General features: G+C 38.7%; 1 protein-coding gene across 1 annotated transcript in view; it reads right to left on the bottom strand.

Annotated features, from left to right (window-relative positions):
* SLC1A3 (solute carrier family 1 member 3) overlaps positions 1 to 5,326 on the bottom strand; it is a 111,917-nt gene extending 106,591 nt beyond the window's left edge. Inside the window, exon 1 of the mRNA XM_007953232.2 lies at positions 5,146 to 5,326. Within this exon, the coding sequence (XP_007951423.1) occupies positions 5,146 to 5,326 (181 nt within the window). The remainder of the gene's footprint in view (positions 1 to 5,145) is intronic.
* Positions 5,327 to 17,203: the final 11,877 nt, after the last annotated feature.

Genomic DNA, 17,203 nt, shown 5'->3' with positions numbered 1-17,203 from the left:
TTTTTCTTTTCTTCCCCGAATGGCACACATAGGGCTCCCAACGCAACTGTTAATAGGAACTTGGATCCTCTAAGTTACCAAATACAGAAAGATGCCATGTTACATAGAACAGTGTACACAGTGTGATATTATTTTGAAAAAGTTTAGAGTTAATTGCGGACTTCTTTTTCACTCCTTCTGAATTTTGTATATCCTTTTGTCATCTTATTTTTCATCTCTCCCTCTTACTAAACCCAAGGCAAGAAATTCCCACGGCATAGCACACGGCCAGTTACCCAACATTCAATATTTGCTAAAACAGTAAATAGCATTGGGTCTTTTTATTGAAAAAATAAATAATTTGTTTATTTAGTGGATAACAGATTATAATAGTAGATAATATACTAATGTAGTAAAAAGAAAACTTTCAAACTACGTAAAAAATCGTTCAGAGAATAACAATATTCCTCAGATGTCTGATTCCTCAGACATCTAGCTCTGATCCCAAGAACAAGTCATGGTGACCAGTTCCTTGTAGTCTTGCAGACATATTCTAGAATTGCATAGAATTTAAGTGTGATTTAAATTTACTGCCAAAGATTGCGACGGGGCTGGGGAAAATTTTTGGTTAGTATGTTTTCTCCCCTGAGAAATCACCAATTTCAAATTCATAAAAATGACAGCACAAATGGAAACTTTTTTTTTTTTTTTAAATGTGCGTGGCAAGAACATAGCAGAGAAAGATGCTAGTGTATTATGAACTCCTTCAGATAAAACCACATCTGATTCCATGCAATTCTATTTACAGATTCCTTTAGGAGCTCTGGTAGCATAGTGCCTAAGGCAGTTAGTTGCCTGCTAACCAGAAGGCTGGCAGTTCAAACCCACCAGCCACTCCTCAGAACGAAGGTTGGGTAATCTACTTCCATAGTGAAACCGCCTTGGAAACCCAAGGGGGGTCACTATGAGTCAGGTCCAACTTGAAGGCACATAACAACAACAACAACAATAACAGTCCTTGAAATTAACCTTATGATCCGTTTATTCCTAATTCTGTGGCCTTAGATATCATTTTTATTGTGTGATTTCTCTGAACATGAAAAGAGCCAGTATTCAGTGACTCAAACACACAAAGGTCTTTTCCTTCCTTTCGGTGAGATGTCTGGGGTCACCCTTACACAGCTGTCTACAGTATGAAAAGAGAAAGTGCTTCCTGGGGGAAGGAAGACAGTAATCACTTTTCTCCTCAGTGTCGTTTTTGTCAGACAGATGTCTGCAACTGCCCTGGAAGACACTTTGTTTAATGATACAACTACTTAAAGGGACTTAGTGTCTGACACTGCCTTTTCTCAGGTGGCTAACTTTTATCACAGCATGGCTCATTTAAAATGACCTTATAAATGTCTTTCTTTAAAAGGACATCAAATTGCACAAGCGGTTCTGTGTTTGTGCTTGTGGAGGAATTGATACTGAAATATTTACAATTCTCTGCTTTATTCCACATCCACATGGTAAATGCACATTCATTTTCTTTTCAAAAGACAAAAAAAAAAAAAAGATTGAACAAAAAATTCACCCAATGCGTAGGTTTTTCTCTTTTTTTTTTTTTTTTTTAAAAAAACTAAGAATCAAAAGCCAAGAATTTGAACTCTAATAGTTATGTTGTTGTTGTTGTTGTTGTTATTTGCCGTAGAGTCGGCCCCGACTCATAGTGACCCCTCCTTGGGTTTCCGAGGCAGTATCACTATGTTATAGCTCACGTTATCTCATCTTTCACTAAAGTAGCTATAGTCTTTTCTCTTTAATAGCATCTTTACCACTTCTCTCCCCCAATGCTATAGCAAGTAATTTGAAGAGCTGACATCCAGGCATGATATTCCTAGTATTTTGGGGGTCTGAAATAGACATGCTACCTACTAAGGAGCTCTGGTAGCATAGTGGCTAAAGCACTTGACTGCTAACCAGAAGGCTGGTGGTTCAAACCCACCAGCCACTCCTCGGAAGGAAGGTTGGGCAATCCTACTTCTGTAGTGATACTGCCTCGGAAACCCAAGGAGGGGTCGCTATGAGTCGGGGCCGACTCGACGGCACATAACAACAACAACAACAACCTACTAAGACAAGTTAAATGGAAGCATTGTTTCACTAGGCCCTCCATGGAAGATGCACCAAAGATAGTTGACCAGCTTCTTCCTTTTCTCCTAAATTTGTTTGCTACTGAGATGTCTGTTTGCTATTTCAAGTCTTTGGTGTAGACTCAGTGGTCTCCTTGACTGTCAATGAGCTCTTTTTAGCTGTTTCTTTGTTAGTGCCTTCTTGTTGCTTCTCCCTCCTCCGTTTCCATCAGCAAAGCCAACCATAAGGGCATCCAGCCAACTTATCTACCCCAGTTCAGCCTTATTGCACTTCTTACAAATCTGAGGAAAAGCCTCATTGGGTTAGGAAAAAATCCCAGAACTCCTGGAGAAAGTGGACTCAAATTCAGACAGTCTTTTCCTTCAATTAGAGATGTTATTTCTTTGTACTAATTACTTAAGAACTTCCTTCTCCATCAATCTGCTTTCCATGTTTAGGTTTTATTACTTTCCATTCCTCAATTCTTCAGCTGAAACACTGCTGTTCAAGAAAGTGGACTCCTCTGGTGGTACCATTTTGAATTGGCTTTGCTGCATCCTTTTCCCAACATATTACAGTATTACTGAATTCTATAAATACATATCTGGGATTGCAAAATAAATAAAAATTGCACGTGTTAAATGAATGAGAGGGATGTGGATTAATCATTTGTAGAAGAACTGTACATTTTCTTCTGAGTTTTATTGGGTAAATCAGATAGTAAAATGATAATGCTACGTGACTACCATATATCTAGCACTGCTTCTTAATTGGCCTCCATGAAGCATTTATCTGCCTGGCATCTCTCACAAAATGCCAACTAGTAGCAGAGCACAGAGGCACTGGTTAAGAGAGTAGTTTATGGTGGTAGACAGCCTGGGTTTGACTCCCAGCTCTAGCACTTCATAACTATGTGATTTTTGTCGAGTTGCTTGATCTCTTCATGCTGTTTCCTTACCTGTAAAATGAGGACCATAGTAATTGTACCTACCCACTCATTTCATAGGTATGTCTGAAGATAAAGTGAGGTAATACAGTGAAACCTGTGAGAGCCGGAACTTGACAAGACGGCTTCGTTTCTCCGGGTGTTGCAAGTTTTCCAACTCTGACTAGTTATAGTATTACCACTTTTTACCACTTTTTCTTCATGGAAAATATTTCAGTTTTCCTTCTCTAACAGGTTTCCACCTTACATAAGTTCTGGCTTTGGCAGGTTTTATTGTATATGCGAAACATCTAGAGTAGCTGGAATAGTAAGGTTACATAACTGCTCTGATGGTATAATGGTTAAGGCATTTGGCTGCTAACCAAAAGGTCAGTGGTTTAAACCCATCAACTGCTTTGTGGAAGAAAGATGGGGTGTTCTGCTTCCTAAAAGGTGTATAGCCTTGGAAACCCAATGAGGTTTGCTATGAGTCAGAAATGACTCTATGGCAGTGATATATATATATATATATATATATATATATATATATATATATATATGTATATATATAATAGTTATTATTAAGCTATTGCTTGGTTGACAATGACTGATTTAAAGCAAAATATGAGGTAAGTATACCACATTTTGTATTGACTTCAAGGACAATGGCATTGTACTGAAATACTCCTAGGAATATATTCAGACTTGGGAACTTATTTCAGAGAGCAGTAAGTTCTCTGGGTCAATCAAAGCATTTTCTCTTTGAACATCTGTAAAATTAATGAATAATCATTAACCACTAACAGTGACTAAAAGGAGCCAAAAGTATTGAAATGGGATATATCTGAAGTCTTGTGATGATCTATACTCTCCTGACATATTTCTATTTGTTTGCAACATAAACAATTCAATTTCCAAGGTACATGGAAATTTTTATATTATATATAATTATAAACTTTAATTTTTACTGTCATTACCTCTTCATAGTTGATGGACATCTTGGCAAATTCAAAGGTTGAGATTAAAACTACATGAATGCAAATCAGTTGAGCCACAGGGCAAATTGGTAGAAATTTAAGTTAGAGCATTTTTGATAAATGGCATTGGCTTATGTGTTCAGTAACCTAAGGATTTCTATATTGGTTTGGTCAAACATTCCAAGTAAGCTTTTTTTTTTTTTTCCAGCAATCTTTTAAAGTAAGATCAATACCACCCTCAGATAATAAACTATAATTTCAGATACTACTAAGCCAAACAAAATAATAATGTTTTATTAGTACAGATCGCTGTCAGTGATGCTTCAAAAAGGTACAGTTGTTAATGGCAGGCTCTACATGATGCAGTGAATGAAGGAGAACTGTATTAATGTTTTTTTCCAATTCATGTTTCCAGTTACTGGGTGAGAGAATGCCAACACATACAAGATTCAGCCTCTCTGCTTAAGTTTGATTCTCTGTTTCAAGTCAGTCTCAGAATTTAATTAATATTAGGTGGCAGTATAGTGGTTAATGCATTCGGTTGCTAACCAAAAGTTCTGCAGTTTGAACCCACCAGCTGCTCCCTGGGAGGAAGATGATATAGTCTGCTTCCGTAAAGATTTACAGCCTTGGAAACCCTATTCGGCAGTTGTACTCTGTCCTGTAGGGTCACTATGAGTCAGAAATAGATTCAATGGCAGTGGGTTTGGTTTGGGTATATCATTTTGAGTATACTAATCGTATAAATTAGTTTAAGTGAAAGTGACATTGCATAATCATTACATTTTGGCTAAATCTAGCAAGCTTGCTTCTTGTTGTTATTTAACTGCCCATGCCTAATGATTAAATTATCATTCCTTCTTTTGTCCGTAGAAGAGATAGAAAAAACATTTGATTCATTTCCTTCCCCACACAATCAATTGATTTGCATAACGTGTATAGATTCCCACATGTTTACTATACACTGATCCAAACATGCCAACAAACTGACATTATTTAGAGAAAAAAAAAAAATCTTCAAACGCACAAGAATGCTAGGGCTATCATTCTGAATTCCCACAATCCGTCCATCTGGTAATGTTCCCAGGCAGCCAGATGCCCCAGAGAAACAAGATACAGTTTTGTTATTTTTTTCAACCGATGACTTACCCACAATGACAGCAGTGACAGTGAGGAGCACAAAAGCATTCCGAAACAGGTAACTTTTAACATCGTCCTTTGTGATATTCTGCACTTTCTTCTTGGCCAAGAGCGTGCGTTTACGGACTCCTCGCTGCAACCTCTCCATCCTGCCCCCCATCTTGGGCTCTTCTTCATTGCTTTTAGTCATATTTTACTTCTGTGGCAGGGTTTCTTCTTCACACTTCTGTGTCTCACAATCACCCTCAGAAAGTCAAAGCTCCTTTCCGGTGTTAGGGAACACAACTAGAATGGAAGAGAAAGAGACAAGCATTACAGTCTACAGGGGTGAGAGAGTCGAGCTGCTCCCTACCACATCAAGTTGTCTGTTAACTGCAAGATCTCAGTAGGAAACATAGCGTGGAAGGTGACAATGACAAGTTTCAAGGCTACAAGGTACATATTTTAGTGGGAGCTCTGGTAGCATAGTGGCTAAGACACTTGCCTGCTAACCAGACGGCTGGCGGTTCAAACCCACCAGCCACTCCTCGGAAGGAAGGTTGGGCAATCCTACTTCCGTAATGATACTGCCTCGGAAACCCAAGGAGGGGTCGCTATGAGTCGGGGCTGACTCGCTGGCACATAACAACAACAACAACAACAATGTATGAGAAAAGGAGCTCTGGTAGCATAGTGCCTAAGGCACTTGACTGCTCACCAGAAGGCTGGCGGTTCAAACCCACCAGCCACTCCTCGGAAGGAAGGTTGGGCAATCCTACTTCCATAGTGATACTGCCTCGGAAACCCAAGGAGGGGTGGCTATGAGTCGGGGCCGACTCCATGGCAAACAACAGCAACATGTATGAGAAATGTGCATCTCACTGCTGTCGAGAAATGTGCATACATTCAGAATATAGGAACAGAAATTTGTCTTTTATTTTTTAAACTTGTCCACCCTCTTTAATAAAACTGTAAAAGGCTTCCACAGAGCTGGATGTGACTGAGCACCCCCTCCGCGTACTCCCCAGAACCCAGCTAAGTGCCTCGTACAGTCAATGAATGTCCGCTTGAGCTAAATGTACAGGGCACAGTAATTGCATGATGACTTACATTATAGACATGGTGAAGGCATAACCATGTCAGTAAAATGTATTATGATATTGATATCTGGCAGTTGAGGCCTTTCTATTTTATCATTAAGGGAAAAAAAAAACATGATAATAACAATTAGTAAATTGATACACACACACACACACACACACACATGCCCTTCAGACACAGAAAATACATTTGATTATATTCAGGGCGACTTTTTAATTTTTTCCATGAAATAAGTAATGCTGAAATAGGATATATCGAATTTACAGATAATTTACAAAGTGCTTTGGGTGCTTTGTAAATTATCTGCAAATTGCACATCTGTAAATTATCAAAAGTTATAATTCCTGTCCATTTTTTATGCTACAAAGCAGCATTTCTCTTGGTGGCAAATATACCAGAGTCTTCCCAGGACTCCGCCACTACTTTCTAAGTCAACCTTTTCCATTTCTACAACCTATGAGGAGGTGAACACGACTTTCATGCCCAACATTACAGCGCAAGGTTTCCAGTTTCTTTCAAGTGCTCTTAGGTTATTCAATTACATCCAAGTAAATCTTTTTCCTTGGTGGTAATCAGCCATCTGAGGAAGCCAGGGATTCCTCCAGCTGCTTTACAAGATTTCTAATCCACAGTATTTCTCATGATCCATTCGAGTGAAAATCAGGCGCGCCTGTGGACGTGTGTATCTGGCAACGCCAGCAGCTAGCCTGTGCGTCCGTCGGGGGAGGTAACTGGAAACCTAGGGACTCGTCCGAAGCGTTTGGCAAATCCAAGGGTGGAAAAAAGGACTCGTCTCAACAGTTTTCACTTATGAAGTACAATTAGAGGTTGGGGTCAGTAACAATCAGACCTCCAACTTGTTTAAGACTTCACACTAGATTAAAAGCTTATCGAGAATTGAAGGGATCTCTAATTTCCTTTACTAGTCACTTTTCAACAGATCAGCTCAGCCTTGATTCTTTTCGAGACCTCTAACCACAGTCTGCCCCCAGTCCACCCCGAATGACTCAACTCTAAATTAAGAAAGGACCTGGCATAACTCGACACCACACACTGACTACATTAAATCACTAACAGGGATTTTATCAACCAAAATGGCTAGCTTTTACTCTGCCTACCCCTCTGCTTGGGAAACAAAATAATGCATTGGCAAAAAAAAAAAAAAAAATGGAAGGAGAAATTAAACCCAGGAGGAACAGAGGACACTACGCTTACCTTGTCGGAATTTTGTAACGTGTGGAAGAAACTCCAGCAGATGACAAGGTGAACTCCCCAGCAAGCGCGACTGAGTGACCAACGCAGTGAGCGAGCAGCCCAGCTCTGACCATACGCATGTGCTCCTAAGTGGCAAGTTACTATCAAGGCAACTTAAGAAAAGGGGAGGAGTCCGGGCTGGGCCAAGGGGGAGTGGTGAAAATGAAAACACCACGGGAAAGGAGGGGGAGCCCCGAGGTTTCTGGAATATTGATTAATCTTGGCACACTCGAAGCAAGCTTGCTAGCTTTGTTTTGCTCCTTAGACCACTTTCACGCTTTGTCAGTTCACTTTCATTAGAAATGCAAAAGCCGGTCCAGGAAGAATTGAAGAAAAAAGCACAGGCGCACTCAGAGAAGCTGGAAGTCTTGATTAGGAAGTTTCAGAGCAGACGTTTCTAAGGCTAAGTGTAATTATCTCAGTTTATTGCAGGTTTCCTCCCCTTAAAGAAACACAAGCGTGTGTGCTCTTTTGCCTGGTTGTACAGCTGTTATGAAAGAGTCCCTCTTTTTAGATCTGGGAAAAAAACTGACATTTCGTGGGAAAAACAGGAACGCAATTAAGTATAGAAGGGGGAAAAATGCTTACTACAATTCTCTCAACTTTGCCTAAAGTTAGTCAAAACACAAGATGAGACATGCCTCGATTTTAGTAATTTAAACTCCATTACAACAAATCTAATTTAGTTCAAACTGCCTGCATTGCAAAGGTAAGGAACACAAAGAGAACAAAACCTTGGCTAAACTATAAGAGCATTTTAAGACCAAAGTGCAATGTATATATGAAGCTTTGTGGTTTCAACAGATGAGCTGCTATTTAGATTTCAGATGCCTCAATTTTAAATGATACTAAATTGTCATGTGCTCCCCCCCAATTTTGTGAGTTAGAAATTCTTACTGCTTTGACAAAACATGCAGCTTGAATCTCTAGTCCTTCTTCCTTAAAAGGAAAATAGATTTTGAGAGTTAAAAATTATTTCTTGAGCCTGATTCACCTCTAAAACATAGGACTTACCTCACAGAAGAATTCAATAGAAACACAAACTCAGACCAAAAATCATAGGCAAATTCTGTATTCTTGTTCATTAAATCTCATATTACCCATGCAAAAACTCGCCAATTCTTATGTCTGTTATCCGATAAGGAAATATATCTTTTTTTCCCCCCTCATTAGCAAATCCAGGGAGAATATAAAGAAATATCTCTTGCCAGCTTCAACTGCTCAGTGTATGTCCTTCCAAACAGCTACTGGTTGGAAAGCAATGGTGAACCACGTGAATGCTTTGAAAAAGCACAAGTTACAACAACTTTCTAATTTGGTATCATTTTAAGAGTGTATTGAAACACACTTTTGACAGCCTCAGTCTTCAGCCATCTTTCCCTTCCTCTGATCTGCTATGTCATTTAGTTTCTGTATCACATGGTTTAATACTTAATTATACTCTGCTTCGTATAATTTGCCTTTTAAAATCAGGGTAAGTTTTAGTTCCTCAACGAAATTGTAAGTTCCTTGACGGTAAGAACCCACCTTATACTTGATACATAACAAACATTAAATAACCTTTATAAATGGATGACATAATATATCAGGATATGGAACAAAACAAAGGGTCAGCAAAAAAAGAGAGACTCTCAAAGATAAGGATTGACACAGTGGCTGCAACAATAGGTGCCAACACAGCAAAATTGGGAGGATGGCACAGATTTGGATGGTGTTTCATTCCACTGTACTTAGGGTCACTATATGTCGGAACGGGTTCCCCAGCACCTAACAGCAACAAAAGGGAGTAGAGAAAAACAAAGGGGGCACAAAGCCCTTCTAATCCTGATACCAGTCGAAATGTGACTAGCACCTTTCCAGTGCCCTTTTCTTTGCCTATGGAAAAAATAAAATAAGGAAATGCCACTCAGCTTGAAACTCCATTTAAAATAATCAGATTTCTCTTAAAGTTCCTTCGAAACACAAGTCACTCCCAAAAGGAATGTGGACAAGTTAGTCCTAAACCCATGGCTCAGATGAAAGCTGATGTAGTAAATAAATACTTTAAAATGTAGTCATGGGTTGTAAAAAGTCAAGGAAAGGTTTATAGATGGAAGGAAACTTTCTTTGTTGGTTACCAGGGGTGAGAGGGGAGGAGAGGGGACTCTGCTAGATAGGTAGAGACAAGTATTGATTTGAGTGAAGGGAAGGGCAATGTACCAAAAGTGAATGATCAACACAATGGCACTGAGGAAGAGGAAGACAGAGAGAGGTACACGGGAGGTACAGACAACAAAGATGAACCTTTTTGCATGTACAGTACTATGTTGTTAGTGATGGCAAACATTGATCTATGGGTGGATAGATGGGTGCACAGGCTGAATGATCACGTATGTCTAGGCAGGGGGCATGTGCCCATGACCATGTATAAGGGTGGCAGACAATGTTTCTGCATGTGTGTCTGTATGTACTGTAAGAAAGTCTGGGTGTATAGTAGTGCTGACATGGGCAAGATTGTGGTGGCTTCTTGGCCACAGCCAGCTACCCTGAGAGAGTGAGTACTTGGATCTGTGAGATTGGGACCATAGTCACAGGGGACATCAAGCTCAATTGGCATAACATACTACACAAAAATGTTGTTCTACATCCTGCTTTGGTGAGTAGAGACTGGGGTCTTAATAGTTTGCAAGTGGCTATCTAGACGCAACAATGGATCTCTCCTCATCCAGAGCAAAGACAAATGAAGAAAACCAAAGACACATAGAAACAATTAGGCCGAGAGACTAACAGACCATGCGGTCCCCAGCCTATATGACCTTGACACCAGAAGAACTAGATGGTGCCCGGCTACCACTCTCAACCACTTGGAGGGGGATTGATGCAGGAGATCCTGGACAGAGTGGGAGAACAATGTGGAACTAAACTCAAAACCATAAAAAAAAAAAAAAAAAAAACAGGTTTGCTGATCTGATAGAGCCTGGTGAGACCCCTGAGACTATGGCCCCTAGTTATCCTTCAGGTCTGGAACTGAACTCACTCCTATGGCTTCCAGCTAAACAATAGACAGGCATATGGGATGAACATTTACTTCAGATAGATATACTCCTTGGAGTGATCAATTGTGGGAGAACAGAAGAGCAGTGTTTGCACAAGGAGATAGCTCACGGGGAGAAAGTGTATGGGAGGGAAGGACACAGGGAAGAGGTAACTAGGGAGGAAATGGGAAGAGAGTTGTTACATTGTGGGGAATTGCAGTCAATGTCATGAAACAAAATGTGTATGAACTGCTGTATGGAAAATGAATTTGCTCTGTAAACTTTCACCCAAAGAAATGAGATGTGGTCTGTGTACATAGGCCAGGGGCACCAATAGAAAAACAGGTAGTTTTTGTTTAAACGCAAAAAGTTGATGAAGATTTTTTTTCATATTGTTGTTATCAGGGGCTCTTGAGTCTTTTCTGTCAACTCATAGGACTTATCGCGACCCTATGTACAAAAGACTGAAATGCTGCCCAGTCCTGTTCCAGTCTTACAATCTTTGCAATATTTGAGCCCATTGTTGCAACCACTGCATCAATTCATCTTGTTGAGGGTCTTCCTCTTTTTTGCTGACCTTTTGCCTTGCCAAGTATGATATACCTCTTCAGGGACTGGTCCTTCCTGATAACATGTCCAAAGTACTTAAGATGATGTCTGGCCATCCATTCTTCTAAGGAGTGTTCTGGCTGTACTTCTCCCAAGACAAATTTGTTTGTTCTTCTGGCAGTCTTGGTATATTCAATATTCTTATTCGACACCATAATTCAAATGCATTAATTCTTCTCTGGAGTTCTTTATTCATTGTCCAGCTTTCCCATGCACATGAGGCAATACCATAGCTTGGGTCAGGTACACCTGATCTTCAAAGTGACATCTTTGCTTTTTAATGGTTTAAAGACATCTTTTGCAGCAGATTTGTCCAATACAATATGTCATTTGATTTCTTAACTGCTGCTGCCATGGCTGTTGATTGTGGATCCAAGTAAAATTAAATTTTCGATGACTTCAACATTTTTTTCCCATTTATCATGATGTTGCTTATTGGTTTGATTGTGAGGACTTTTGTTTTCTTTGTATTGAGATGTAATCCATACTGAAGGCTGTAGACTTTGAGCTTCATCAGTTAATGCTTCAAGTTTGCTTTGCTTTCAGCAAGGAAAGTTGTGTCACCTTCATATTACAATTTGTTAATGAGTCTTCCTCCAATTCTGATGCCATATTCTTCTTTATGTAGTCCAGCTTCTCAGATTATTTGTTCAGCATTTAGATTGAACAAATATGGTGGAAAGATACAACCTTGTTACACACTTTTCCTGATTTTAAACCATGCAGTTAATTCCTTTGTTCTGTTTGAATGACAACCTCTTGGTCTATGCACAGGGTCCACATGAGTACAATGAAGTGTTCTGGAATTCCCATTCTTTGCAATGTTACCCATAACTTGTTATGATCCATATAGTCTAATGCTTTTACTAGTCAATAAAACACAGGTAAACATCTTTCTGGTATTCTTTGCTTTCAGCCAAGATCCATTTGATATCAACAATGATATCCCTTATTCCATGTTCTCTTTTGAATCTGGCTTGAATTTCTGGCCGTTTCCTATGTACTGCTGCAACAATTTTTGAATTGTCTTCAGCAAAACTTTTTTTGTGTGTGATATTAATGATACTGTTGGATAATTTCCACACTTTGTTGAATCACCTTTCTTTGGAATGGGTACAAATATAACAACCAGTTGGTCATCCATGTAGCTGTCTTCCAAATTTCTTGGCATAGACAAGTGAGTACTTCCAGTGTTGTATCTGTTTGTTGAAACATCTCAAGTGCTATTTCACCAATTCCTGGAGACTTGTTTTTCCTCCATGCCTTCAGCACACCTTGGACTTCTTCCTTCAATACCATTGGCTCTTGATCTTATGCTAGCTTTTGAGATGGTTGATCACCAACCAATTCTTTTTGGTTCAGTGACTGTGTGTATTCATTTCATTTTCTTTTGATGCTTCCTTCATCATTCATTATTTTGCCCATAAAATCTTCCAATATTGCAACTACAAGCTTGAGTTTTTTCTTTAGTTCTTTTGATTTGAGAAATACCAAGTATGTTCTTTCCTTTTGGAGTTCTAACTCCAAGTCTTTGCACATTATAATACTTTGTCTTCTGGAACCACTTTTTGAAATCTGCTCTTTAGTCCTTTTCCATCATCATTTCTTCCATTTGTTTTAGCTAGTCTATGTTCACAAGCACGTTTCAGTCTCTTCTATTGCCTAAAGCTTAGTTAAAACCTTTTCATTATTTCAGATCGTGCTGACTTTATGAGAGTCTGCTTACCTGGAGAAGGTAAGTAATTCCCCACTGGAAGTTTTGTTGGCTGTAATAAAACCTAATGAGAACATGAAATGCAGAGTCTTAGTTCAGAGTTCATCCAAATTACAAGGTTTCAGTCTCAGAGAAATATTCAGAATTACTTTGTTTAAGCACCACTTTCTCTTTTGGAAATTTATAGCAGTAATGCCCTGGGGATAACCTGTGTGTGCTGAACACATTTCTATCTCTTCCCCTTACTTTATAACTATGTCTCTTGAGCTGTAAAACACTTTTTCCTTCATAGAGATATTATAAATGAAAGATTAAGAAATTATGAACAAGTCTCTGTATATTTCATTGGAAGTCACTTAATGTCAGGGGACACAGAGCCAGGGAATCTATTAATTTTGATATTCCAGAATGAATAAAAAAATTTAGCAACTACTGCTCCTTTTGAAAAATCCGTCCATTTTTAAATGGACATTCTATTATTAAGTATGTTGCAGGTAATTTTTTGTTTTAGAGAAAAATGTTACTACAAGAAACAGAGTCCCTGTATGGTACAAATGGTTAATGCACTCGGCTACTGACTGAAAGGTTGGAGGTTCCACCCAGAGGCACCTCAGCCATTGAAAATTCTATGGAGCACAGTTCTACTCTGACACATATTATGTCACCATGAATTGGAGTTGACTTCACACCAGCTGGTACTGGTATATAAGAAACAATTAAATCCAACACAATCTAAATAGAACATGCTCATTAATTAGTTCTAAGTATAAGAGATCATTATAATAAGCAAATGATGACATTAATATCATACAAAACCATTATATTTAAGCATCAAGATTAAGGAATTCTGATTAATTGGAATTTTTAAAGAAAAGACTTAATCAGAAAACATTTTAACATTTAATATTTTCAACTTTCATTTTTAATTTCATGTTGTTGTTGTTGTCAGGTGCTGTCAAGTTGTCTCTAACTCATAGCGACCCTATGCACAACAGAGCGAAACACTGCTGGGTCCTGTGACAGCCTCATGATACGTGTTATACCTGAGCCCATTGTTGCAGCCACTATGTCAATCCATCTCGTTGATGGCCTTCCCCTTTTTCATTGACCCTCCACTTTACCAAGCATCATGTCCTTCTCCAGGGACTGGTTCCTTCTGACAACATGACCAAAGTAGGTGAGACGAAGTCTGGCTCGCTTCCAAGGAGCATTCTAGCTGCACTTCTTCCAGGACAGATTTGTTAGTTCTTTTAATCAGTCCTTTTATCTTCTCCAACACCACAACTTTTCAGTCTTCCTTATTCATTGTTCAGCTCTCACATGCATAAGTAGCAATTGAAAATACTAATGAGCTTGGGTTAGGCTCACCTTAGTCTTCAAAGACACTTCTTTGCTCTTCATGACTTGGAAAAGATCTTTTGCAACAGATTTGCCCAATGCAATATGTCATCTGATGCTGTGACTGTGGCTTCCATTGGTGTTGATCATAGAATCAGGTAGTATGAAGTCTTTGACAACTTCAATCTTTTCTCCATCCGTCATGAAACTGTTTATTGAACCAGTTGTGAAGATTTTTGTTTTCTTAATATTGAGGTGTAATCCATACTGTAGACTGTAGTCCTAAATCTTCATCAGGAAGTGCTTCAGGTCATCCTCACTTTCAGCAAGCAAGGTTGTGTCATCTGCGTATCTCAGGTTGTTAATCCAATCCTGATGCCATGTTCTTCTTCATATAATCCAGCTTCTTGGATTTTTTGTTCAGCATACAAATTGAGTAAGTATGGTGAAAGGATATAACCCTGATGCCCTCCCTTCTTAATTTTAAACCATGCAGTATCCCCTTGTTCTGCTTGAACAATAGCCTCTTGATCTATGTACAGGTCCCTCATGAGTACAATCAAGGGTTCTGGAATTCCCATTCTTCTAAAAGTTATCCATAATTTGTTATGATTCACACAGTCAAATGCTTTTGCATAGTCAATAAAACATAAGCAAACATCTTTCTGGTATTCTTTGCTTTGAGTCAAGAATCCATCTAACATCAGCTGTGATATCCCTCATTCCACATCCTCTTCTGAATCCAGCTTGCATTTCTGGAAGTTTTTTGTCAATATACTGCTGCAACCATTTTTGAATTAACATCAGTAAGATTTTACTTGCATGTGACATTAATTATATTGTTTAATAATGTCCACATTCTGTGGGACTACCTTTCTTTGGAATGGGTACAAATATGGATCTCTTCCAGTCAGTTGGCCAGGTAGCTGTCTTCCAAATCTCTTGGGATAGCCGAGTGAATACCTCCAGCATGGCATTCATTTGTTGAAACATCTCAATGGGTATCCCATCAATTCCTAGAGGCTTTTTTTTTTTTTTTTTTTTTCCAATTCTTTCAGTCCAGCTTTGACTTCTTCCTTCAATACCACTGGTTCTTGGTAATATGCCACCTCCTGAAATGGATGAACATCAATCAATTCTTTTTGGTATAGTGACTCTGCATATTCCTTCCATCTTCTTTTGATGTTTCCTGTGTCATTCAATATTTTAATTAAATTAATATTTTAATTTTTAATTTCATAAGGAAATTTATTAGTCCTTATTCAATAGCTCATACTTTAAGATCATAAGCAATGTGAATTCTCCTTTTACAACTTGGAAATAAATTACTTTAGAGACATCATCAGGAAAGATCAATTGCTAGAAAAGGCCATCATGATTGGTAAAGCAGAGAGCCAGTGAAAATGAGGAAAACCCTCAATGAAATGCAGGGACTCAATAGCCACAATAATGAACTCAAACATCCAGTGATCATGAAGAGGGTGCCAAACTGGACGAGATCTCATTCTGTCATACATAAGGCAGCTATTAGTCAGAGTGGGCTCAAAAATAACTTACAAAAAGACCTTTAGGTGAAAAAGACTTGAGTCAGGAAGCCAAGGAGAAGGAGGAGCATTTCTAGACTGACATAATAGACAGGTTAAAAAAAAAAGAGAAAGGATTCCTTTGAAAAATACTGATGATCATGTTGTTGTTATGTGCCATCGAGTCAAACCCGACTCATAGCGACCCCTCCTTGGGTTTCCGAGGCAGTATCACTACGGAAGTAGGATTGCCCAACCTTCCTTTAAGCAAAGTATTGAAAGTACTGAGTAGAGGTCGTCTCCATTGCTGGTGTGTACTGTCCAGGTCACTTGGCCTGCCTCCTTACTCATTTTAGTTATCAGCCCATTGCTCTCTAGCATATTCTAATGTTTTGATCTCTGGAGTGGTTTAAGAGGTCTGGGCAAGGGCAGAGGCCTATGGAATTGCAACATACTGGAATAGCAGAGCAGAACTCCCCAAAGAGATGTCCAAATGGTGAGAAGTCATATGAAGCATTTTTATCATGAGTTAGATAAGACTAAGAGCTGGACATAACAGTGATTAAAAAAAAAAAAAAATCCCCTGTATACTCCTCTATATTCACAATATTAAAACTAACAAGGATGTGCTTTTTAATGAAGAGTTCATAAGTATTATTGTTGTTAACTATGAATTATATAATGAAATGGTATTTTTCCCAGTTGCCTCAGAGCCAAACCTCTGCAGAATCAGTTTCAGTTTATTTGAGAAAGATCATGTATGTAAGTTAATTGGAATTAATACCTTCAGCAGAAGGTTAGCAATAATGATAGCTAACAATTTTTAGATGGCTTTGTAGCTTTGTATGTAATTTTGCACAGATTATCTAGTTTAATATTTGTGACAACACTTTGAGGTATATTCTATTATTGTTGTTAGGTGCCATTGAGTGGGTGCAACTCATAGTGACCCATGTACAGCAGAACCAAATATCGCCCGGTCATGTATAATCCTCACAATCTTTGCTATGCTCGAACTCGTTTTTGCAGCCACTGTGTCAATCCACCTTGTTTAGGGTCTTCCCCTTTTTGCTGACCCTATACTTTACCAAACATGACATCCTTCTCCAGGCACTGGTCCCTTCTGATGACGTGACCAAAGTATGAGAGACAAAGTCTGACCATTCTTACTTGTAAGGAACACTTCAGCTGTACTTCTTCCAAGACAGATTTGTTCGTTCTAGCAGTCCATGGTACATTCAATATTCTTCACCAACACCATTTAACTGCATCAATTCTTCTGTTGTCTTCCTCATTCATCATTTAGCTCTCAAATGTATATGAGGCTATTGAAAATACTGTGGCTTGAGTCAGGTGCATCTTAGCCTTCAAAGTGCCATCTTTGTTCTCAAACAATTTAGAGTTCTTTTGTAGGAGATTTGCCCACTATAATAGGTCATCTGATTTCTTTTTTCCACATTGAATAATTTTTTCTTCTTTTTTTTTTTGTGATTTGGATAGAAGTTTATGTTGTTGTTGTTATGTGCTGTCGAGTC

This window comes from Orycteropus afer, unplaced genomic scaffold, assembly GCF_000298275.1.
Source record: "Orycteropus afer afer isolate SDZICR_OR568_19922 unplaced genomic scaffold, OryAfe1.0 scaffold00378, whole genome shotgun sequence".
NCBI lineage: Eukaryota > Metazoa > Chordata > Mammalia > Tubulidentata > Orycteropodidae > Orycteropus > Orycteropus afer.
This window is presented reverse-complemented; position numbering and strand designations above follow the sequence as displayed.